This window comes from Alternaria ethzedia, assembly GCF_023757985.1.
Source record: "Alternaria ethzedia strain BMP 0044 chromosome Unknown scaffold_5, whole genome shotgun sequence".
Classification (NCBI taxonomy): Eukaryota; Fungi; Ascomycota; class Dothideomycetes; order Pleosporales; family Pleosporaceae; genus Alternaria; species Alternaria ethzedia.
The window spans coordinates 1,457,195-1,478,934 of NW_026056198.1; the positions used below are offsets into that span (position 1 = coordinate 1,457,195).

The 21,740-nt window shown below is 51.2% G+C and overlaps 11 protein-coding genes and 2 non-coding genes across 13 annotated transcripts; 6 read left to right on the forward strand and 7 right to left on the reverse strand.

The window, feature by feature from the left end:
* Positions 1 to 1,005: 1,005 nt before the first annotated feature.
* SBH1 (Arf guanine nucleotide exchange factor sbh1) lies at positions 1,006 to 1,431 on the forward strand (the record flags this gene model as incomplete). Its single annotated transcript, XM_049374828.1, has 3 exons — positions 1,006 to 1,108; positions 1,252 to 1,347; positions 1,397 to 1,431. The coding sequence occupies 3 exons, from the start codon at positions 1,006 to 1,008 to the stop codon at positions 1,429 to 1,431; spliced, it is 234 nt and encodes a 77-aa protein (XP_049235819.1).
* A 651-nt stretch (positions 1,432 to 2,082) lies between these two features.
* On the reverse strand, positions 2,083 to 3,121 carry J4E87_003197 (uncharacterized protein; the record flags this gene model as incomplete). Its single annotated transcript, XM_049374829.1, has 2 exons — positions 2,083 to 2,909; positions 3,079 to 3,121. The coding sequence occupies 2 exons, from the start codon at positions 3,119 to 3,121 to the stop codon at positions 2,083 to 2,085; spliced, it is 870 nt and encodes a 289-aa protein (XP_049235820.1).
* A 1,945-nt stretch (positions 3,122 to 5,066) lies between these two features.
* Positions 5,067 to 6,846, forward strand: J4E87_003198 (uncharacterized protein; the record flags this gene model as incomplete). The annotated part of the gene is made up of 4 exons (XM_049374830.1): positions 5,067 to 5,320; positions 5,372 to 5,946; positions 6,006 to 6,452; positions 6,509 to 6,846. 4 exons carry the CDS (start codon positions 5,067 to 5,069, stop codon positions 6,844 to 6,846), a joined length of 1,614 nt encoding a protein of 537 aa, XP_049235821.1.
* An 855-nt stretch (positions 6,847 to 7,701) lies between these two features.
* J4E87_003199 (uncharacterized protein) lies at positions 7,702 to 9,162 on the forward strand (the record flags this gene model as incomplete). The annotated part of the gene is made up of 2 exons (XM_049374831.1): positions 7,702 to 7,927; positions 8,027 to 9,162. 2 exons carry the CDS (start codon positions 7,702 to 7,704, stop codon positions 9,160 to 9,162), a joined length of 1,362 nt encoding a protein of 453 aa, XP_049235822.1.
* A 429-nt stretch (positions 9,163 to 9,591) lies between these two features.
* On the forward strand, positions 9,592 to 10,666 carry J4E87_003200 (uncharacterized protein; the record flags this gene model as incomplete). Its single annotated transcript, XM_049374832.1, has 2 exons — positions 9,592 to 9,952; positions 10,014 to 10,666. The coding sequence occupies 2 exons, from the start codon at positions 9,592 to 9,594 to the stop codon at positions 10,664 to 10,666; spliced, it is 1,014 nt and encodes a 337-aa protein (XP_049235823.1).
* A 1,213-nt stretch (positions 10,667 to 11,879) lies between these two features.
* J4E87_003201 (uncharacterized protein) lies at positions 11,880 to 12,845 on the forward strand (the record flags this gene model as incomplete). Its single annotated transcript, XM_049374833.1, has 1 exon — positions 11,880 to 12,845. The coding sequence occupies one exon, from the start codon at positions 11,880 to 11,882 to the stop codon at positions 12,843 to 12,845; it is 966 nt and encodes a 321-aa protein (XP_049235824.1).
* A 474-nt stretch (positions 12,846 to 13,319) lies between these two features.
* Positions 13,320 to 14,464, reverse strand: J4E87_003202 (uncharacterized protein; the record flags this gene model as incomplete). The annotated part of the gene is made up of 2 exons (XM_049374834.1): positions 13,320 to 14,336; positions 14,390 to 14,464. 2 exons carry the CDS (start codon positions 14,462 to 14,464, stop codon positions 13,320 to 13,322), a joined length of 1,092 nt encoding a protein of 363 aa, XP_049235825.1.
* Positions 14,465 to 14,950: 486 nt separating this feature from the next.
* On the reverse strand, positions 14,951 to 15,072 carry J4E87_003203. The gene has a single exon. It is a non-coding gene; the product is annotated as a tRNA-Lys (tRNA).
* Positions 15,073 to 15,260: 188 nt separating this feature from the next.
* On the reverse strand, positions 15,261 to 15,364 carry J4E87_003204. The gene has a single exon. It is a non-coding gene; the product is annotated as a tRNA-Glu (tRNA).
* Positions 15,365 to 16,696: 1,332 nt separating this feature from the next.
* On the forward strand, positions 16,697 to 17,971 carry J4E87_003205 (uncharacterized protein; the record flags this gene model as incomplete). Its single annotated transcript, XM_049374835.1, has 1 exon — positions 16,697 to 17,971. One exon carries the CDS (start codon positions 16,697 to 16,699, stop codon positions 17,969 to 17,971), a length of 1,275 nt encoding a protein of 424 aa, XP_049235826.1.
* A 440-nt stretch (positions 17,972 to 18,411) lies between these two features.
* Positions 18,412 to 18,882, reverse strand: J4E87_003206 (uncharacterized protein; the record flags this gene model as incomplete). Its single annotated transcript, XM_049374836.1, has 2 exons — positions 18,412 to 18,595; positions 18,875 to 18,882. 2 exons carry the CDS (start codon positions 18,880 to 18,882, stop codon positions 18,412 to 18,414), a joined length of 192 nt encoding a protein of 63 aa, XP_049235827.1.
* Positions 18,883 to 20,093: 1,211 nt separating this feature from the next.
* J4E87_003207 (uncharacterized protein) lies at positions 20,094 to 20,902 on the reverse strand (the record flags this gene model as incomplete). Its single annotated transcript, XM_049374837.1, has 3 exons — positions 20,094 to 20,188; positions 20,244 to 20,615; positions 20,671 to 20,902. The coding sequence occupies 3 exons, from the start codon at positions 20,900 to 20,902 to the stop codon at positions 20,094 to 20,096; spliced, it is 699 nt and encodes a 232-aa protein (XP_049235828.1).
* Positions 20,903 to 21,310: 408 nt separating this feature from the next.
* Positions 21,311 to 21,707, reverse strand: J4E87_003208 (uncharacterized protein; the record flags this gene model as incomplete). Its single annotated transcript, XM_049374838.1, has 2 exons — positions 21,311 to 21,411; positions 21,473 to 21,707. 2 exons carry the CDS (start codon positions 21,705 to 21,707, stop codon positions 21,311 to 21,313), a joined length of 336 nt encoding a protein of 111 aa, XP_049235829.1.
* Between the last annotated feature and the right edge of the window lie 33 nt (positions 21,708 to 21,740).

A 21,740-nucleotide genomic window follows, 5' to 3' on the forward strand; every position in this document is an offset into this window, starting at 1 on the left:
CGGTCAATTGGTGGTCGGCGAATATTTCCTGTGGGTTTGGCGGCGCACTTGCAGCATGCTCGCCTACGTTCCACATCTCTGGGTCTGCTGAAGATAATATACCTCTTACGGGCGGTTACATGGGTGTTTGCTAGGCAAGGTTAAGGGTCGGCATCGGTTTACGGGGCTTGCGGGAGTTTGCTTAAGGATGACTTGCTATTACCGGTTGCTAGCTTTCGGATCTGGTCGAGGGCATCTACATCATCGAAAGTGGGCTAGGTCCTACGCTGATGATATTGGGACGCTATCTGGCCTGGTATATCAAACGGTCTAATGGGAAAAGTGGCTTGGGACGAACCATCTTTTTGGTGAACATGCTTTGCGCGATGTCTCCAGTGAATAGCTTCATACCAGCGATGTGTTTATGTACCTGCCTGTTCGGGAAAACCGCTGCTGTGGTGAAGGAGCTAACACGTGACCCTTGCTAGCGGCGTTCTAAGCGAGGCAGTCGAGGTCAGGGTTAGCGCGGCGCGGCAACCCCAGCTCCAGAATCGTGGCCTTTGAGAGCCGCCGAGCGACTATCACCAACTGCTTCCACAACATCTTCCATCACAACCACTCCGTCCATCTCGCACCGGTCACCGTCAAAAACACACATCATGGTCAGTAACACCTTCTGTGGCGCTAGAGACGGCCATTGGACGCACGAGGACACCTGTCTGTTGTTCCGGAGCATGCGACAGGAGAGCAAGAGCATGAGGACATGTCACAGAGACTATTGGACTGGTGTCGCGTGCTGTCACTCCTCGAGCTGTCTGCTATCCGTTCAGACGTCAGGGTTTCTCGATCCATCCAAGAAGCCCCGCGACAATACCCTCACGCACAAGCCAAACCTCAGAACACCAAGATCATTGCTAACATGGCCGATAGTCTGCTGCACGCGCTACCTCCCCCGCCACGGGCTCTACCGGCTCAACAACCGCGCGTCCTGCGTCACCAAAGCCCCCAGGTGGCCCCGCGACCGTTATGCGCAGGAAAGCTGCGGCTGACCGCGCCGAGAAGACCGCGAACCTGCGACCAAGCAGCACAAGGGCGGCCGGCGCTGGCGGTAGCTCAAGCACTATGCTGAGTAAGTGCACCCCGACATGGGTAGAGAACGAGAGGAGGAGGACGTGTAGTGGAATGAGCTACTCAGCCATAATAGCAGCGGATTTGGGCTGCGGCGGTTGTCAGAGATGCAGTTGTGGGACTTTGGCTAACATCATTTTCCAGGGCTATACACCGATGAGTCCCCCGGTCTGAAGGTCGACCCCGTCGTGGTCATGACCTTGTCCGTTGTCTTCATCTTCAGCGTTGTCGCTCTTCACGGTATGTACACCGGAACATCCTGGTTCAGTATCAATCTAACAGCTCTCAGTCATCGCCAAGGTCATGCGCCGATTCTCCGCATAAACATATCTTCCCAGACGCACCCTTTACAATATTCGACCGATTCCCCCTACGTTGAGGTTGGCCCTTGACTGCGGCGACAACAACATTTCTCACAACCTCTATTTGCGATTACCCGTGTTCATTTCCTTATCATCTATTCCCGATCGTTGGGCACAAGCATAGAAAGCATGGGACGAACCGTAAAAGCATTGTATCAGGATATCATCTTGACCGTTGACTTGGCAGGACGATGGAAAGCTCGTATGGCCAGGGACTGCTAGTTTTGCTTGCTGTATTATAGGTCCCCATTGGAATCAGGAGTTTTGACAATGTGTTCTTATTGAAGTCTGTTGAATCAATTCACCGTGATGGAACCGGCAATAGCTGAAGTCTGGGGATCTAACAGGAGGACCGTCAATGCAGCTGGGATGCGCGCTTTTGTCCTTCTTTCTCACTATCATAGCACATACAGGCAATCTTCAACACTTCAAGAATTTCGGACATGTTACTAGTAAGATTCTTCAATCCACAAGGCTTTCTATGTCATAATGTCGTATCTGTATACTTCCGCCTCTCTGGTCCAAATTCTCCATCAAACCAACGCAAACTACAAAGGGGTATTCTAAACTCATTTTGAAGCAAAACATCCACCCAAACAATGCAGCACAGAGCCTACACAAGACGGCTCGCACGATCAACCTCGATCTTGAACTCTTTCTTTTTCCCAATAACCAGCCTAGTCCCAGACTTGGAACCACTCCCCCCAGACTCCGCAGCCTTATCCAACTCCTCCCTTGTAATGCTCAAACTCCTCTCTCCAACCCAAACTTCCGCTTCATGCCCACGATACATATGCGTAGGACGAAAATGCTCATCCGCCGTCATAAACCCGTGAGTATGCCCCGGCGGCGACGCTCTTGTCGGACTACTGGATTGCATCAATTCAAGACCATGGGAGCCGTCTTGATCTCCAAGGGACTGCTTGCTCGCCCGCCGACTGGGCAACGTATCCATGAGATACGATTCCGAGATGTTATCCGCCGACCGCCTATGATGGCCATGATGATGGTGGTGGTGACCCATCATCTGTCTCCTCGAAGGCGGTAACATCCCACTCGAACGCGTCGTCAACGCACTTTCCATCCTCGACCTCCCCCCACTCCCACTCCCACTATGTCCCTCTCCATACTGCTTATACGTACTACTCACGTACTCCTTATCAAACGGCTTCAAGAACGGACCCATACCCGTTATCGTACTCGACATGATCGCATACCCCATCTGCCATTGCGTAGCGATGACATAGTCGAAAGTGAAGTTTGACCCGCGAAGTCGTAAGTCCAGGTAGTAGAGGCGTATGCCGGCGATTGCGATGACGGGGAGGCGCGCGCTGAAGGCCAAGATTACGAGGAGTTTGGCGAGAAGGCGCATCTGCAGGGAATAGATGAGGTGGACTGCGGCGAGGAACATTAGGAGTTCAGTTAGGATGTCGAAGGTGCCTATGCTGAGCCATTTTGGCCACTGTGGTGGTGCGTTAGTATGTGGATGTATTTCATCGAGGAAGAGAATGCGCCTAGTCGCCTAGGATAGTCGACTTACCCTGTTCGTACAGTTTCCCGCGTCTATATATGTTTGCGCAGGATTGCATGGTATAGCAATCAGGATGACGGATACCAGTGCCCATAGACAGGACAGTGCCACGAGTGACCATGATGCTATGCGATGAGATCCGCCTGGCGATAGCCGTAGGTACAGAGAAAGTACCGATAGTTTCGAGGCGAGTATAACAAAGATATAAATGATCTGCGACGCGAAACCTTCCTGTTGTTTGTTAGACGCGGTTTCCCCAGATGTTCGGCGGTTCACTCGGTCGCGGCTGCCCTGCGGGCCTGCGCGAACGCCAGAAGGAAGCAAGGAGCCGACACCCACGCGCGGATCCAGAGGGTCGCTGGATCGCCAAAACCTAAACACTACGTACATTACCAAGTTGCTGGAGTTGCGACAACGGTACTCCGACCTGTGAGGCCCCTAGGCCTAGGTTGACGAGATGGAATATGATTCCTGATTGTACCGTGTCGAGCAATGTCGCTATTGCGAGCCACCAATCTGCACACACGCCATCAGCACAATGTCTCAACTCTGAGTACCGACCGACTCTAGGGCACTTACCATCAGATCGCCACTCTCTCGATTGCAGGCGCAACCAAACCCGTATCAGAAAACATGACCAGACAAAGGCCAAGACAGCTGCACCGGTCACGACAATGAGCCCGCGCTTGTCATCCGCAGATATAACATACGGCGGAGGAATCACCTCTCCAGCCATCGAGCATCAAGGGAAAAATTGAAGAACAAAGGTACAACAGAGTGGCGGCCATAAGATGACAGGCAGACAGATTCCACGGCAGTTGTCAGAGGGCGACCCTTTGGGTTCTGTACCGCTGCTCCTGCGTCTGACATGTACCTATACCGCCTGTGGTTTGCACACAGCCAGCCCAATGAGAGCTCGCGCGGACGTTATACCGCCCATGTCACTCCCTTCACGTCGTCCTCCCTCACGCTCATCGCTTATTGATCAGGACCGAATCCGACCCATGTACACGGGTTCACGGGAGATCTTGTTGAAGATGGCGTCTGATGCTAAGCGAGCCATGACCAAGTACTCCTAACGCATAAGGGTCTCTTCGTCCTTGTATGTGCTACAGTGGCTGACGCCAACAAGGCTCGGCGCCCGGCGGAATGACAGCCGCATGCTGCCATACGTTGAAATGACACTCAGGTAGCTAGCGCGAAGAAAGCGGTTTACTGAACGGTGGGACAAGAAATTCTTGTGAAAGTTTACCGTTCCCTCGGGTTTGATGAGCTCGGCTACCAGCATGACTGATTTGAGATTTCCTAGGTAATATCCGTTCGAACAGCGATACGGTTACAGAACGCTACAAATCATACCATGAATTACGAATCATACCATGATCAACATTCGCTAATCTGATGTTCACCCTGGCTCCCTTCAACCTCGTAAGGCTGGAGAAGGTCCAGAACGAATTCTTCCGCTTCCCCTAGAGAGACCATTCCACCTCTCACGAACGTGTCATCTCGGCGGATTATCTTTTCCTACACAAGCCTGCGGCAGATGCAACTACATGTAATCAATGTACGACTCCTGCAGCGATAGCCTACGGCCCAGCCGCAGCAAACCCCCATATAAGGAAGCGGGCCGCGTGGTGTCGCGCTAGCGGCAGGGATGGTGGCATTTGGGCGGACAGGACGTCAAACCATTCATGGCAAGTCGGAGGGCCACGCACTGTGTACCGCGACGATCTTGTTGGTTGACATGTGCACCGGAGCGTATCTGCACCATTGGACCCTGGCTCCGCTCAAGAAGAAGAGATGCCGGGTATGTGAAGGGGGTTTGGGTCTAGTGCACCCCACTTCTTCGTGGAAGCGGCAGACAAGGCATTTCGCAGCGGCTGGACGAGCCCATCTCGCCAGCATGCATGTGCACGCCATTTCGTGTGTCCGTGTGGGCAATCCCTTCTTCTTACTTACCATCGCACCGTTTTCGCTTGTTCGTTTGCGTTTGCTGTTCCTGTTTCTTGGGTCTCATTTTTATTGAGGCGCTGCGTTCCTGCATATCTTAAGGCGCGCATCTGGTTATGGCTGCTTACGAGGCTCAGCCGCTTGGCAGTATGGATAAGCAGGCGACGTTGGAGTCGCGCGCGAATGCGTCGCGGTCGTTGGATGGGGATGAGAGTCAGGAGTATCACCAGTCTCTGAGGGGTTTCACGAGGGCTGATCGCGCGGATATGGAGCGCATGGGCAAGGTGCAAGAGCTGAAAAGGAATTATCGGCCGTTGTCTGCGTTGGCGTTCACCGTTATCTTGCAGGGGACCTGGGAAGTGCTTTTGACGTAGGTAACCTCGATATGATGGATGGGGGATAGGAACTGACAGCGTCGTAGTGCAACATACCAAGGCCTCCTCGATGGAGGTCCAGCAGGTCTTATCTGGAGTTTCGTCTGGACATGGTTCGGCTTCAGCACTGTTATGCTGTCGCTAGCAGAGATGGCATCGATGGCACCGACCGCTGGTGGCCAGTACCACTGGGTTTCCGAATTCTCGCCTCCAAGCGTCCAGAAGCCATTCAGCTACTTCATCGGCTGGATGTCAACACTATCATGGCAAGCCGGTACAGCTTCCGGACCTTTCCTCGTCGGCACCCTAATCCAAGCTTCCGTCATCGTCATGTACCCAGAATACGAGCCCACCAGCTGGCACGGAACGCTCATGGTCATTGCCGTGACCTTCTTGGTCTGGGTCCTGAATATCTGGGGCTCAAAGGCTATGCCTATTTTCCAGAACGTCATGTTGGTCGTTCACGTATTCGGTTTCTTGGCCATCATCATCGTCTTCTGGGTTCTGTCGCCACGGGCTACTGCTGAAGTGACTTTCACCCAGTTCAAGAACGGCGGAAACTGGAGTTCAACTGGTTTGGCTCTTATGGTGGGTCAAGTGTCAGCCATCTACGCCTGTATCTGTAAGTCTATATCTCTACCAAGCTTCGTCGTTGGAACATAAGCTAACTCCCGATCACAGGCTCCGACTCCGCAGCCCACATGGCCGAGGAGATCAAAGATGCCGGCAAAACCGTCCCCCGCGCCATGATTGGCGCGTACCTCATGAACGGCTCTCTCGGAATAGTCTTCCTAATCAGCTACATGTTCATGATCACTGACGTCGACGCCGCACTCGCTGAGGACTACCCGCATATGTGGGTATTTGCCCAAGCCGTCAACTCCGGTGGTGTCGTAGCCCTAAACGCCATCCCCACTGTACTCATCTTCGCCGGCACATTGACCTTCAACTTATCGACTTCGCGCCAGACCTGGGCGTTCGCTAGAGACAAGGGTCTTCCCTTCAGCAACTGGATCGGCCATGTCGATCCAAAGTTGGAAATTCCGAAAAATGCTGTGACGGTGACTTGTCTTATCACCGTTGCGCTGAGTTTGATTAACATCGGCTCGGATACTGCTTTCAACGCTAGTATGTTTCTTCCTTTCCATCCGCACATTTGTACAATATCAGCTAACGCACTACAGTCATCTCCCTGAACGTCGTAGCTCTCATGATAACATACATGTTCTCCATCGGCGCCGTCCTCTACCGCCGCATCCGCCACCCCGAACTCCTCCCCAACTGCCGCTGGTCCCTCGGCAAATGGGGCGTACCCATCAACATCGGCGGCGTTCTCTACTCTTCCCACGCCTTCTTCTGGTGCTTCTGGCCTGAGTCTACGCCTGTACCTTTGGCGTACTTCAACTGGGCTGTTGTTATGTTTGTTGGTGTGGCTGTTCTGAGTGGTATCGATTATGCTATTCGAGGACGCAAGCAGTACAAGGGTCCCGTTGTGCTTGTAGATGGGTTCAAGGGCGAATGACAGATACGTGATTTAGAGGTTAGGGGTGAGGATGAAGAGGGAGAAGGCGATGAGCTACTTGGGTTTGATGTTAATAGATCTGACGATGAAGACGAAGATTGAATATAGACTTTTTCTCCGCTTAACTTGATCTAATTGGTACGTGCCGCGAACGATCGTGCCCGCGGGCATCCGTAATACGACCTTATGCAGCAAAGCCATCGCAATCAGATCGTATACTATAGTGGCATACAATGACCACCTGGGCAACCTGAGCCAAGAGTAGGCTCTGATCTGGGTCAAACGCGTACTCCATTCTTCGTTGATACGAACTCATTGTAACGTTGTGAACCGTGACTGTCACCAGCGGCCTTGGTCTCCGCCCACATGTGCCCACCAGCGGAGGCCTTATGTGGGGATATAGTCGAGAAGCGGTCAAACACGCGACTTTCCGGTAGCTGTAACCGACACCAGGCTGTCATTGAATACCGTTGAGTAGTCAGGTCCTTGACTGCCCACCTTGGCAAGACACGAAGGATGGGCAGATGCAGTTAGAGTGGGGCATCAGATAAAATTTGCACCGGATAATGCTCGGATCTGATAAGATGCTCTGCCATCCACCAATCGCAAACCGACCACCACATCCGCCACGATGGTGGATCGCTCGTGTACTTGCGAATAGCTTAGTTGCTGGTGCGACGATAGTTAGCTGATTTCCGATGTCGGTGTGGTGTATGTTTGGTGCGCTGGCGGCATATAGAAGTGGGCGTTCTGCCACCTGCACTTCTAATCTAATCAGATCATCTTCCTCCCATCCCGCCCTGCCAACACTCCTACACCCCCACGACCCCTCCTTTATCAGATCAAATATTCACAATGAGGCTCCAAGGCGTTACGGACACACTGGGCAACCTCAGCCTATCAAATCCCAACCGCGTACTCGTTGTCGGCTGCGCGTATGGAGGCATCTCTACTGTCGTCAACCTCCTGGAACTCTCACAAGGGAAGGCCCGACAGAGTGTCTACCCAGGTCCCGACTTCAAGGGTGCACGGAGTAACAGAGGGGTTGAAATTACTGTCATCGATGAGCGCGATGGTTATTGTGCGTCATTCTACCCCACTAGCCGAGGCTCAGCATCTTCACTGCCCCACCTTGTCACCCTGCGTTAGAGGAAGTTTAGCTAATGCTTGTGTCTTGCAGTCCACTCGGTTGGCGCACCGCTCGCCCATGTTACACCAAAGTACACCACCCATATGTGGAAGAGATATAGCCACCTAAATGAGCTGAAGCACCCAAATCTGCACTTCAAGCATGGAAGTGTGAAGAACATCAACCCTGAAGCCAAGGTTGCAGAGTGGTGCGATCGCAATGGCAAGACGCAACACCAATCATACGACTACCTAGTCATGGCGACTGGCCTGAAGCGACCGTTCCCTGCTGTGCCAAAATCCGGAAGCTTCGAAGAGTACCAGAGAGATTCAAAGGCTTTCATCGAGAAGATCACTGGTGGCGACCCATCGCAGTGTGAAGGAAGAAAAGTTGTAGTCATTGGCGCTGGTGCTGTCGGTGTCGAATTCGCTGCTGAGATCAAGAGCTACTACCCTGAGATCGATGTCACACTCGTGCACTCACGGAGTGAAGTACTGTCGTCAGAGCCACTACCAGCAGACGTTAAGGAGCGTGCAAAGATCCTGCTCGAAGAAGAAGGCGTCAAGCTGGTCTTGGGTAGCCGCGCATCCATCACGGAACAACCGAATGGTCAGTTCACTGTCACACTCGCAAACAATGACACAATCACGGCCGACTTCGTCATTGACTCGACAAAGAAGGGCACACCGACCACTGGCGTCTTGCCTACTGAGTGCTTGAACGAGGACAAGGAGATCATGGTCCACCAATCTCTGATGTTTAAGGACAATATTCCAAACGCATCATCGCACTTCGGCGTCGGCGATGTAATCGCCTGGACCGGTATCAAGCGCGCCGGCAGCGCGACAGTCATGGGTCAAGCCGCTGCACAAAACATCTACTCCGCCATCCTAAACTCAGAACTTGCTCCTTCAACCGAGCAGTACACCCAAACAGAGCTGCCAGCATGGGATGCAGTCATTGGTCTAGCAGTTGGCAAGCAATGTCTGACATACGACCCGAAGAACGGCATCAAGTATGGTGTTGAGGTCATGAAGAATTACTTTGGCGATGACCTCGGTTGGTCGGCGAGCTTGAAGTACATGGGTCTGACTGATGTTGTAGAGAGGGCGGATAGCCCGGTGGAGGAAGTGGAGAAGACGAAGATGACTGAGGTGGGCATCAAGCCTGTCAGCGCGCAGGCGTGAATCTAGATGGACAAGAGTCTGCAGGCGTTATAGGTATAGGAGCATGACAGGAAACGTGCATTTTTATACAATCAGATTAGCATTTCACGTAACGTCCTTTCATGTTACCTAGCGCTCGTATTTGGATATGTTGTGAAATGCAGCAGATGGCGGCGAAATCGAATGATTTTGAGAAGCTGTCGACCACAAATGACCTCGGAAGGTATCACAAACACTTGGCGCATATGCAGTCACTGCCACAAAATGCTGCGCGGGGGTTTTCGAAAACATCCGGTCGTTGTTGCCGTGCGCATTTCGTCCATGAGGCGCAGCCAGGTAACTGCGCCTGCGTATTCAAGTACTCTCAACCCTTGCACAGTGCGCATCCACCAGATTTACCCACGCAATCCAGATCCACGGTCCTCACAAACAACCATCGCAGACGGCAACATGGTGCACCTTACCAAGATCAAGGAAAGTAATGCGCAAATCGACGAAAAGACAGCACCCCGTATCGCGGTGTTTGTCGGCGGGACGTCAGGAATAGGAAAGATCACGCTGAGAGCGGTAGCGAAACTTGGAACAAACTTCAAAGCCTACGTCGTCGGAAGAAAAGAGAGCAAGGCGGCGTTCCAACCTTTCATCGAAGAGCTGCACACGGCGAACCCGAATGCGAGTATCATATGGGTAGAAGGCCAGGTCACGCTGCTGTCTGAAGTAAAGCGGATATGCGACTACATCAAGAAGCTCGAAACCAGCATCGATCTGCTCTTCTTGACAACCGGATACGTACCATTTTTCGGACGAGAGAGTAAGTCCATTTCTACCTTAATTCTGTCAAACTGCGCTTCATCAAAAACTTACATGCCCAGCTACATCCGAAGGCCTAGACATTAGCCAAGTACTAGAGTTTTACGCGCGATTCTGCTTCACACAAAACCTCCTTCCCCTCCTCCGCGCTTCGGATCGCGCACGCGTAATAAGCGTACGTGCGGGCGGAATGGAGACTGACTGGTTCTTCAAACCAGATGATTTACTACTCGAAGCGCCAGGCGCCTTCGGAGGCATGACTACAATGATACACATGATCAACATGGCCACGCTATCACTCGAACGCCTCGCGGCAATGCCAGAGAACAAGAATATCGTCTTCATACACGCGGCTCCAGGGAGTGTGCGGACGGGAAATCTGTTCCGCGGATTCAAGGAAGGGTCTTGGGGCTCGTGGGCGGCTTGGATGTTCATGGATCCGGTTATCAGGATAATGACGTATAGAGAAGAGGAGGCCGGTGAGAGGTATTTGTACCAGATTACCAGTGCAGCTTTTGGAGGGAAGGGTGTGCCGTTGAGGGAAGGTGTTGTGAAAGGGAAGAACACAGTAGGACAGAAAGACGGAGGCTTGTTCCTGATATGGCATACTTGTGAGACGACGCTGAATGAGAAGCCGCTGGCGAGATTGAGGGCGAGCGGCGCCCAGGACAAGGTTTGGGCCAAAACACAGGAAATTGTTGGGCCATATGCCTAGCCTTTTTATGTGTTTTACGTACGGTTTTCTCGCTTCGGTCTATTGGAGGTGCTGATCGGGTCGTTGGCCAGTACCTGGGGAGAGCCATACCGATGGATTCTTGAGGGGACGCCATAGTAACGGCTGAAAAGCAGAATGGTTGGGACTGGTAAGGTTCACGGGGAGCCGCGAGTGATCCGGGTGTCATGGAAGCGTTGGAATAATCACAGACAAACAATAGACAACCTTGGAGCTATCATTGTGCTACAGGAATTCCAGAGTTTGAGAACCCAAGTGACTGGTTCAGCAGGATGTCAAGGCATCCCTAGTGAGCGCGAACGGCTGGGTAAGCGAAGGACAGATATGGGGTATCTGGGATGAGATGAGAGACGTGGCTCAAAATAGGGTGCGCTAAAGGGGTGGAGCCCGCTATACCACATCCCGAACCCGTTTCGCTGCACGTTGACTGACGTGCAGCATGCACAATGCAGCCCAAGATAACTCACCTTATCGCAACTCATCTCATCTCCATCACGAACGTCAGACAGCGATGCAACTGTTTCCTCCAACACCATTTGCGCGGTGTTTGTGGCCATTGTTCTCATCCGGAAGGTGTTTGCCGCGCCGTCCTTCGTCCCCGTTCCAATTTCCCGCACAGCCCGGTTCTCCGGAAAAGGGGCCACTGTGGCTCGTAACGTTACTGCCCCTAACGGTCATCGCAATGTACACCATTTCACCATGAAACGATTTTGTTTTCAGTTGTCAGACGGGCTTCCAAGCTGATCAAGTCGAGACACAATGCTGAGGTCACGTTGGGCGCGCATGGCAGGAGTCGCGTCCAGCATGCTCAATCGATAACGTTCAAAACAACAACCGCGGGACCCGCTTGCCACCCGCATTCCGAGATGCTCTCAGGCGTTCTAGAAGCGGCCGCTAGCTCATTTACGCAGAATTTGGATGTGAACGCCTGTTCGCATGCTGGCCGATGCGGCATGGGGGCGTGTCATGGTTGCACAACTAGGCACCAGAATAATCCGTATCCCCATCCCGAGGTCCCCAGTAATGTTTCCATCTCTTTACGCATCTTGTTTACTTCTCCCCTTTCGCATAGTCTTGACGCGCGCTGTCATTGTGTATTTGTAGTACCTCTTAATCGTAATCGCGCGTTTAGCACTTTGTATTCTATCAGCAGTATAGTCGGCCCGAGTTATACCACCCCAGATCCGGACACGCGATGTTTCCCAGTGTGAAGGATAGAGCACGGCAGCTTTTTGGAGAGGCTGCGGTTCCTGACGCTGCTCCTCCGCCTCCGGTCGCGACGGGAAGGAGAGGCGCGCCACTCAAGGCTTCTGCTGCGACTAAGGCGGCCCCAGAACCAAAGACGCCCGCGAAAGCCTCCAGGTCAAAGAAAGATGCGCCAGTGGTCGAAGAAACACCCAAAGCCATAGGCGCATGGCCAAGTCCTTTCGATTCGTTCAAGGCGAGAACATCGCCACCAGAAAAGCCCACACCGCCAACGCCATCGAAGTCGAAGTCCTCCAAGACAGCTACCGCATCGAAACCCTCCGCGCCGTCAAAAACCAGCACACCTTCAGCCTCAAAGCCCGAGAAGTCTTCAAAGGCCGAAAAGTCAGAAAAGTCGAAATCTGAAAAGGCCGAGAAGTCGTCCAAATCGGAGAAGAAGTCAAGTTCGCGACCGAAAACTCCCCCAACACCCAAAGCCGCCGCGCCACCAAAGAAAGCCCCAGAACCCAAGATTTCTACCCCGTCACGCAAGAAGACCGAATCGAAACCTGCGCCCAAACCTAAAGAACCCTCGCGCCCTAAGCTCGATGCTCGCACCTCCTCGTCGCGACCAAAGATGGAGCGAACGTCCTCATCCTCATCTCTCGAAGACGACGAATACAGCGATTTACGCGCCGCCTGCCTCCGCGAAGCGTCAAACGTGACGGGTCTCAAAGGCAAGAACCTAGCGATATCGCTGCGCCAGCGCTCTTCTGGCGGCTGGTACGCAGCGCTGAAAGATGTTGGTGCGGACAAATACCTGAAAATGTGGATGAATCGGGATAAGACGTTCAAGACGCAAGATGAGGCGCTAGAGGCATATCTGGTGTTTGTTAAGAAGATGAATACCGATATGAAGCTCTTTGGACCGATGAGTCCGAAACTTGGATCTGGAAAGAGCAAGGGCTTCTTCTAGATGTGCGACGAAGAGAGGAGCTGCACGCGTTGACCTCACCGACCGACGCGACTGAGACGTGTTTTACGAGAACATGTCATTTGTAATATATGTAACAACACCACCACTACTACTACGGGATCCGGGACCATTCTTTCCAGCGAGGCGTTCTTTTTTGGATCCAGTTACGAGCCCCCTCTGGCTCGTAAGCTTGTTGTAATACGCTGTAACATTATGTACGATATGTAGGACTACGCGCCTTTTTTGGATCTTGGATCTTGGATCTCTGGCGTTAACGGCACACGACGATGGACTGGACGATCTTGCGCGGCGACGTACTGGGCCGGTTGGATTCATTTGGTTCGCTATATACCCCACTCAAGATCTTGCTCTTCCTCTATCTCACGGATACGGCGCTGTTCGTTGACCGAACGAACGTATCGCCGTTTACATATGTTTGTAATACATAATACTTCTACCTTGGTATCAGATCAGTTATACCATGCTATTAACCTCAGACGTCCACTCTATCCAGGTACGGCGGCCAGGCTGATCTCTCTTTCTCTTCTCCATTTCTTCGTCCGAATCCACGTAGGGATAGAGATGACGAACGCCGTCTGCATCTCCGTCACTGACTTTCCATCGCACGTCGATGATTTCTAGGTCTTCTTTTGTGATTGGGTTTGGTGGATCGAAACCTATACCGCGGTGTTTCCAGAAGGTTAATGGGACTTGTAGGACGTCGTCTGTATTCGCGCCATCGTTGGCGAACTCCGAAGAGGTATACAACATGATAGACTCATCGTCAAACTCTATGTCACTGTTGATGTACAATGGTAACTCAATCCCTCCCTCGCGGAGAGGCGCGATATGGTCAATGGTGTCGTAGTCTTGGACAGCGGGGAAGTCGTATTGGAGAGCTAGACGGTAGTCGGCGCAGACTTGTTCCATGGTATGTTCTTTCGCCGCATCAACTTTCGCTTTCGCAGCCGCATAACCCCGCAGTTTGGAGCAGTCGAAGTGAACGTAGTCGCTGCGGTCTTCGCGCTGGTGCTCGTGCCAGAATCCGAATAGGTGGCCTAGTTCGTGGGCCACAGTTGTGATCCAGTAATCGAGTGGATACTTTTGCTTGAAGGCGAGACCGAGATGGATGCCGTGCCGACCTTGCTCGTCGCTCCAGTCTTTTGGTATGTAGCCTGTGACCGAAGAAGCCTGCGTCTCGGTGTCTTTAGATTCCGCGATAACGGCAATGTCGTCTTTGACGTGCTTGTTCCAGACCCAGGGGTCATCATCCTTTTCGCGTTTGTTGTAGCAGTATGGCCACACGCCTTCCTTGACTCTGTACTCCCTGAACTGAAGTATGTGACCGCTTGGGCAACCAGGTTCCCCAATCTTGTCTACCCAAAGTTTCCAGGCTGCGTCGATGTCGTTCTTGAAGTTGTTACGGGCGCTCTCGTCTTCGAAACAGTATCGGACCAGTCCGTCGGGCCACACCGTACGAGGTTGTCCGGTCTAGCTGAACGGTCAGTTGGACGTCATGCGTTGGAGCGTACGGATGAGCATACCATAGTTACGATCTCAGTCCATCTGCGACTTAGTGAAGAAGATTCGTCTCTGGATAGGAGTAGACTTGAGATCATCTGTGATGTTGTGTGGGTATCATTGGCTACATATTTGAAGTTGTTAAGAGGCGGTGGACAAGCGGTGACGAATGCCAGAAAGAGAAAAAGGGTTGGCAACAACATGGCGGTTTCGGTGGAGTTATGCATGGGTCGCTCTTCGAAAACTTGAAAGCCTGTACTAGAACACGCAATCTGCCCTTTCGAAAAAAGCGCAGACCTTCCATGTTACGAGAAAGTGGCGTTAAATCGAGTGAAAGCTTGGATACCAAGGCGCTCTTTCCAAACATGAGGCCTGGCGTTCTAGTGAAAAGCGAGCTCGGTATGGTCGCGTCCACCAACGTCTACCTCCTGATAAAACTCAGCCCACCCCAGCACATATAGCTGCAGGAGCTTAAAGTAGTCTGTGTAACCCTTTGTTCTGTTTGGTAAGATAGCTAAAGTACAGCAGTCTCTAGTCGTCAGAAAACTATAAAAACAAAAATAATACAAGCAGCAAAATGTAAGTGGATACAGCGAGACTCGAACCCGCATCTCCTCTCCGCTAGGATGCTAACAGTTACCTGCTAGGTCCAGCGTCACTCTCACTTGCGTAAGAGTGGGCGCCTTTGCCATTAGACCATGTACCCTTTGACTAACATTCAACACGGATAATACCTATTAAATACCGTGAAGATGTCCTGAATCGCGATGTACAGTCCTCGTAGTGCTTCTTTGTCGCATCCGTCATGACTGTTCTTTGTTGTCCCTCGCGAGACATCTCTAAGTCCATCTCCAATAGACCAGACAAAGAACGATTCAAGTAGCAAAACGTAGCTGGATATGACGAGACTCGAACCCGTATCTCCATGAACCGTCGAGCTCATTAGCCCGACGACACCCTCGAAAGAGTGGGCGCCTTGACCATTAGACCACATACCCTTTGATTGGTGTTCAGTGCCAACAAAACCTCTTATACAACTCTGAAATACTCTCCGATCGATATGTGCAATCGCGGTAGAGCCTATCCTTAGCAACACATCTGATGTGTTTCTTCCTTTTCATCCCTCAGATATTCCCAAGTTCATTTTCGAAAGAGCAGCCCAAAACCACCACTAACACCACCAGGGAAACCTGTTATCACGACCGCGCCACGCCAGGTGGTCGATAAGATATCCCCCGCAATCAGTACTATCCATGAAGCTCTTGGTCATGACCTCTCGCCAGTCAAAGGACAAGATCCTATCTTCCAAGTCGAGCCCAAAGGTGAGAACTCCCTCGTTACTATCCGCAGGGCTAGCAGTGACGCCATCCAAAAGTCTGACAAAGATCGCACGGTCGTGATCTGGCCCTTTCAATTTCGCCAGCACTTCAAACCCCTTGTTTGTCCATCCCCTTTGTAGTTTGTCGACGTAGAGACACATTCGCTGCGTGTCAATGTACTGAATGAATGGCCGGTCGTTACGGCTCATATCGAAGTAAGCAAGGGTTTTGTCTGGGGAGTATCCTTTGAAAAGACCGCGACTGCAGGATATGGTCGATTTGTTTTTTCTCTGATATTCGAGGGATACCGTGAGGAAATTTGGGAGGAAGATGGTGCTGATGTAAATTTCGACGGCAGCCTTCAGATTGCTGGAGACATGACGGCAGGCAAGCCAGAGGTGTTCGGTATCGTCGGAATATGCGAAAACCATGGCCCATATCTCAGTGGGTAAGTCGCTCATCGTATGTATGGAGTCTGGCAGTAACTGGATGTGAGAATTGTGGTGATGATTCTGTTGAACAGGGAGAGAAGTCTCGGCAAGAGCAAAGGAATTTATGCCTCTGAGTTTTCAGTTTCTATGTTGGTGTCATATGCTTGGTAATGGCTTATAGGCGCGGCGTTGTGCGTGGTCGTAGTACCATGGTTGCAATAGATTATATCGGGCAGTCGGTACGCTGGTAGAATGACGTTTAACGGAATTGATGCGACAAAAGACAATCGGCATGGTGGGAACTGTAGTGCGGATACATCAAGGCTTCCCTGAATCTTAGGCGAGGTCAGAAGCATGATGGGCCATGCCACAGCCGTGCCTAGGCAGCCGTAGCCAGCGATTACATAAGCAGACCCTTCACTAGCGCGTAAGCTCGCCCGGTCGATCCATCGCTTGTACAACTACTGTTGCGACTGCGGACGAGAACCAACCCTCCTGCAGCCGCTCCCGCATACGAAATTGATCGCGCTCGACGTCCCAACTCTTACGGAGCCTCGAATACCTCCAGTATCTTCCCAATATGCCGGCCGCCACGCTACCATCGCACGCGCCGCCGCAGATTCCAGGCTTCCAGATCCCAAATGACGAGGCGCATTCACTCAAGCAATCTGTCGCCGAACTCCTCGAACGCGACAATCCGCGCTTTCCCGGCGCGCAACCCGTATCCTTTTCGCGCGAACACGTCACCGAGCTCCAACGCAATGAATACTACATGTGCGAGAAGACGGACGGCTTGCGCTGCCTGCTCTACCTGCACTGGCAAGAGGGACCGACCGGAGCTTTCGAGCCTGTGACTTTCCTGATCGACAGGAAGAACAACTACTACAACGTCCAGCCTCCATTTCGCATACGTCACTACCAGCACCTGAACGAAGCCGAGCCATTCTTATTCGGAACCCTTCTGGACGGCGAGCTGGTCCATGACCAATATCCAAACGAGCCTGCGCCACGTCTCAACTTTTATGTCTTCGATTGCTTGGCGGTGGATAATACAAATGTGACGCAAAGGACACTGGACAAGCGGTTGGGCCGGCTGCATGAATGGGTCATCAAGCCGTACGAAGCCGGCTTGACCAGGACATTTGGCAAGAACATTACACCAGACGACCTGAAGCCGTTTGCTCTCAAAGGAAAGAAGACCTACCCTGCATACAAGCTCGAGGACATGTTCAGCAGCATCCTCCCCAACCTCCGACACGGCAACGACGGCCTGATCTTCACCTGCGTATCCACACCCTACCAATTCGGTACCGATAGACACATCCTCAAGTGGAAGCCACCGCACGAGAACACCATTGACTTCAAGCTCCGCCTCGGCGACTTCCCGCTCATAGACCCGCAAGACGGCGAAGACGGCCTCATCCCCGACTACGACGCCATGCCCACCCCCCTACAGCTGCTCGTGCAGCACAACCAGAACCACTACGAGGTCTTCGCCACCCTCTCCGTCACCCCATCCGAATGGGAGACGCTCAAATCCCTGAACCAACGCCTCGACGGCCGTATCATAGAATGTTACCGCACAGAAGGTGGACAGTGGAAATACAAGGCTGAGGCGGACGGTACGCCGCGCTGGCGCGACGATAAGAAGGATGCCAATCATATCAGCACTGTTAGGAGCGTGCTGGCTAGTATTGAAGCTCCGGTTACTGAGATGGACCTTTTGGCCAACGCGGAGAACATTAAACGCGAAACGTATCGTTTGCAGGGCAAGCTGGACCAATATCGCCCGCCTCAAGATGGTGAGCGCGAGGCTAAAAAGCGGAAATTCAGCGACGGTCTTAACGGTCACTGAGTGGTTGGGTTTTCACGCGATGAAGACCTCCGGGATTTGTTATCAGCAATGTTTTTCAACGTTTAAGATGTAATTGTATTTGTCAGGGAGTTACAGCGCGTTCAGGAAGTTCATGATACCCACGCTCCGTCTATATGGGGCGGCCAAAATTGAAGTTTTGTTGTTCCCAGTACAGTGTCTTTTGCTATAGTCTGACTTCAGGCTTTCTGAAAAGGTATTCGATATCATGATGTCTCGCCCCACTACGTGTAATCACCTCCATCTTTTATTTTTGCTTGCCCATAAACACATCCAGCATATGCTTCAAACACTCATCGCTACCCTCCTTACTCTCCCTGGCCCCTTTGAAGATCACATACACTATCCTTTCCATCAGCAACCTAAGTACATCATCGAGCCTACTGAATATACGTATAGTTACGGGTCATCCACTCTCTACCCTAGTGCACTCCAGCGCCCCTTGTCACTTCTGATTGCAGCAATCTTCTTTGCCAGTCCTTCAGGACCTTTTTCAGATTGTTGCCTCGATTCGCTGTCAGATATTTGATGAACGTCTTGCCCTCTTCGTTGTCGGGATATTCGTATCGTGTGATGAGCCAGTTGTACTTTGTTGCTTTGCCAATGCTATGGGCGACTTCCGAGGAAGATGTAAAGTCTATGCCAAGGGGATGTATGACTTGGAAAATCGCGGTGGTGGTGATTGTCATCTTTTGATGGGAAGATGGGGAAGTGCTGTCAAGGTTCATAAACGTAGAAAGTATTTAGTCGGAGATAGCTTGTCAGGTATGTCATTGTAGAAGTTTGGGTGTTGTATTCGGGCAGTGGTTAGAAACAGTACATACTTCCAAAGTTAGATACATGTTGGTGTCAGTCATTCGAAGTCGTGTTGTTATGACTCCATACGAAGTCATGATGGTTACACAAAGAGTCAACCTTATGGTCGGGTGTGAAGATGTATTAATAACGTATGCAGTCATTCAAAGTTCTGGTATGTAGAAAGAAGATTTAGTTAAGGCAGTTCTGTCTTTGCTGGACTTTCGCTTGCCTCACCAAGCTGCCTGCTCGGTTCATAGAGCACCTTGATCCCTCTGTTCCAATAATGACCCTTTCGCGCTACTTCTTCTTCCACTTCTTTCATGTGGATTTTGTGGGCTCTTTCCATACTGTGTACCCAGGCAGCGTATACTGCGTTGACTATTAGTAAAACGAGCGGATCTTTAACACTGCAAGGGCAACTCACAGTTGTTTGTGGTCCATACTTCGTCGTCGTTTCCTTCGTGGTTGTTAAGAATTCCGCGGCCGTATTTGCGGAACCCAAGTTTCCTCCTCCTCCTTATATACTTCTTGTAGTCTACCTTGACCTTATTGGTATGGTATATAAGGCCTCCGTCAGCCTTGATGTCCGCCTCACTTGGACCGTTGGGATCGGGGTTGGTACAATAACGCCAGCGTTGGTCTCCTAGCTTTGCGCAGATATTCGGGATTTCGTCGACAACTTCTTTATTGTTCGTATGGCCTATTGAGAACTTCCCGAGCTTATTATCAGGGTCTGTTGTGTCGGGATAGTGTACGGTGTACTTTTTGCTCATTTCTGCGAGTGAGAGTGCTGCTTCGAAAGAGGCGTAGAAAGAGGATGATGTACTAGATATGCGTGTGGTATGTAAGAGGGAACAACGATTGGAGAGACTGCAAGGCTTCTGGCTTTATAACTCTGCGCAGTGTCACCTTGTGGCTCAGAGCAAATGAGTCAAGAAGTGACTGGTTGCTCATTACGCATAAATGTTGAGTAGATGAATGCTCTTGCCACAGTTACCATTTCTTAGGAAGCCTCTGACTTCCAAGGTTGGCTATATCGCGAGCGCGCACACCTCCAGCAATAATGGCATGGACGTCTCCCATCAGGGCTCAGAGTCCTTGTGTCTCCGATAAGAATGAAGAAAGATGTCGTTACCACTCTTCGTGCCACATGACTAGATGCCCAGGTGTAGTGGCCGCACGACGAGTAAATCTGGGGCTAGGCGCAAAGACTAATGGGTAACCGGGATGTTCATGCAGAAGACTAGCATTAGAAACAACTTCACTATAAGCTAGTCCTTGCTCTGCCACCCTCTCATAACTTCAACTAATATACCAGAGACCTCCCATCCTCGTCCTCGTCCTCATCTGGATTGAAGGCCTTTATAGCTTCAAGCGCAAACGGTTTGTAGGCAAGATGTACTATAGACGTTATTAGTATCTTCTTTAATTCCCTTGACACTTGCATAACACTTACGCTCTGTCGTACACCATCCGTCGTCCCCACCTTCATAGTCTTCGTCATCATCACTGCTGTCATCCGGATTTTTTCGCCACGCAGTCTTGCCGTTGTCATCGGGCCAGCGTCTATCTATTCGAATATGACGTTCATATCCGCCGTCGATATCTTCTCGGAGTTCCTTCAGATGCTCCTCGTCTCTGACGGGCCATGGAACGCATGTCCATGATTTCGGGGATAGCTTCTTAATGATGAGTTTGGCCATTTTGATATGATCGTCGCTGTTTGTGTAGCCATCCTTTGACGTTTTGGTACTCATGTCCCAAAAGGTGATCTTATGGACGTTGTGCATGTCGATCAATAGCCAGAGTCCGTCAAGTTTTGACATTACTGCATGAATTGTTATGTCACTAAGCCTTGTATTGATGCGCAGAATGATACTCACGTCCGGGAGTGGCCCATCGCTTCTTCGTCAAGCCCCACGCTTTATCGATATATCTAGTTAAGTCGTGTGGGTTCTGGTCTAGCTTCTTCCGTTCTCTTTTATTGTCGCTAATGTCTTCTACTTCCCATCCTTTGCAGATCGGGGTTTTTGCCAGATCTTCGATGCGGTCTTGGAGGTAAAAGGACTCCGTATAACCTATCGTATAGGTTATCTTGTAGATAGGTCTAGCCATCGTGGGTGAATAGAAGCTCGTCTAGATAGGTAGCGAAATATTGGGTGTTGTGAAGAGTTCAGTAGACCTTTCGAAGGAGTTTAAATACCTAGGTTCCAAAAGACCAATGTCACCGCGGTGACTGCAGATGGATGATGTGATGATGACTCTCAACACCAGAATAATGAGTAGCTCTGTGACTATGGATATATCTATCATAGCCTGAGCTGTGACTACCAGCCGTGATATGATCAATGAGTCGAATGGTAAGGAGTCACGGTAAGAGCTGATGAGCTTCACAAGATATTAGAATTAAGTCTAGTGTCACTCTCTACTGCATAGCTAAGGATACAGCTGAGATGATATGTACATACTAGTAGAAGTTCACACTCGAGCTCACCGCACTGATGTCCCCTATCCGCCGCTGAGTCACTTGACCAAATGGCCTTGATGTAGCCTCAACTTGCGTGCTTTCTTCTTCTCCTTTCTTTTGCGAATCAGTTCCGCAGCCACTTTACATACGGCAAACACTAGACTGTTATTTAGCACAACTTCTGCGGCACAATCTTCACCAACCCAAGAATAACTTACAGCCTTTCGTGATCCATCCGTCGTCAATTATCTCCCCATCTACCCCCTTTTTGAAGAGGCGCTCGCATCTACCATCACTGTCTTGATATTTCTTGAAATCCTGCTTGCTAGCAACTAGCTTTACGTCGCATTTGTCGAATCGCGAATACGGCCGCCCGGGCAACTTCAACATGCGCTCAATTCCTTTGACGATGGAATAACTACTCGTGTAGCCCGTCTTGTAAACGTCTGGCATGCCAGTGCGAGGTTGGAACCGATACGTTATTTC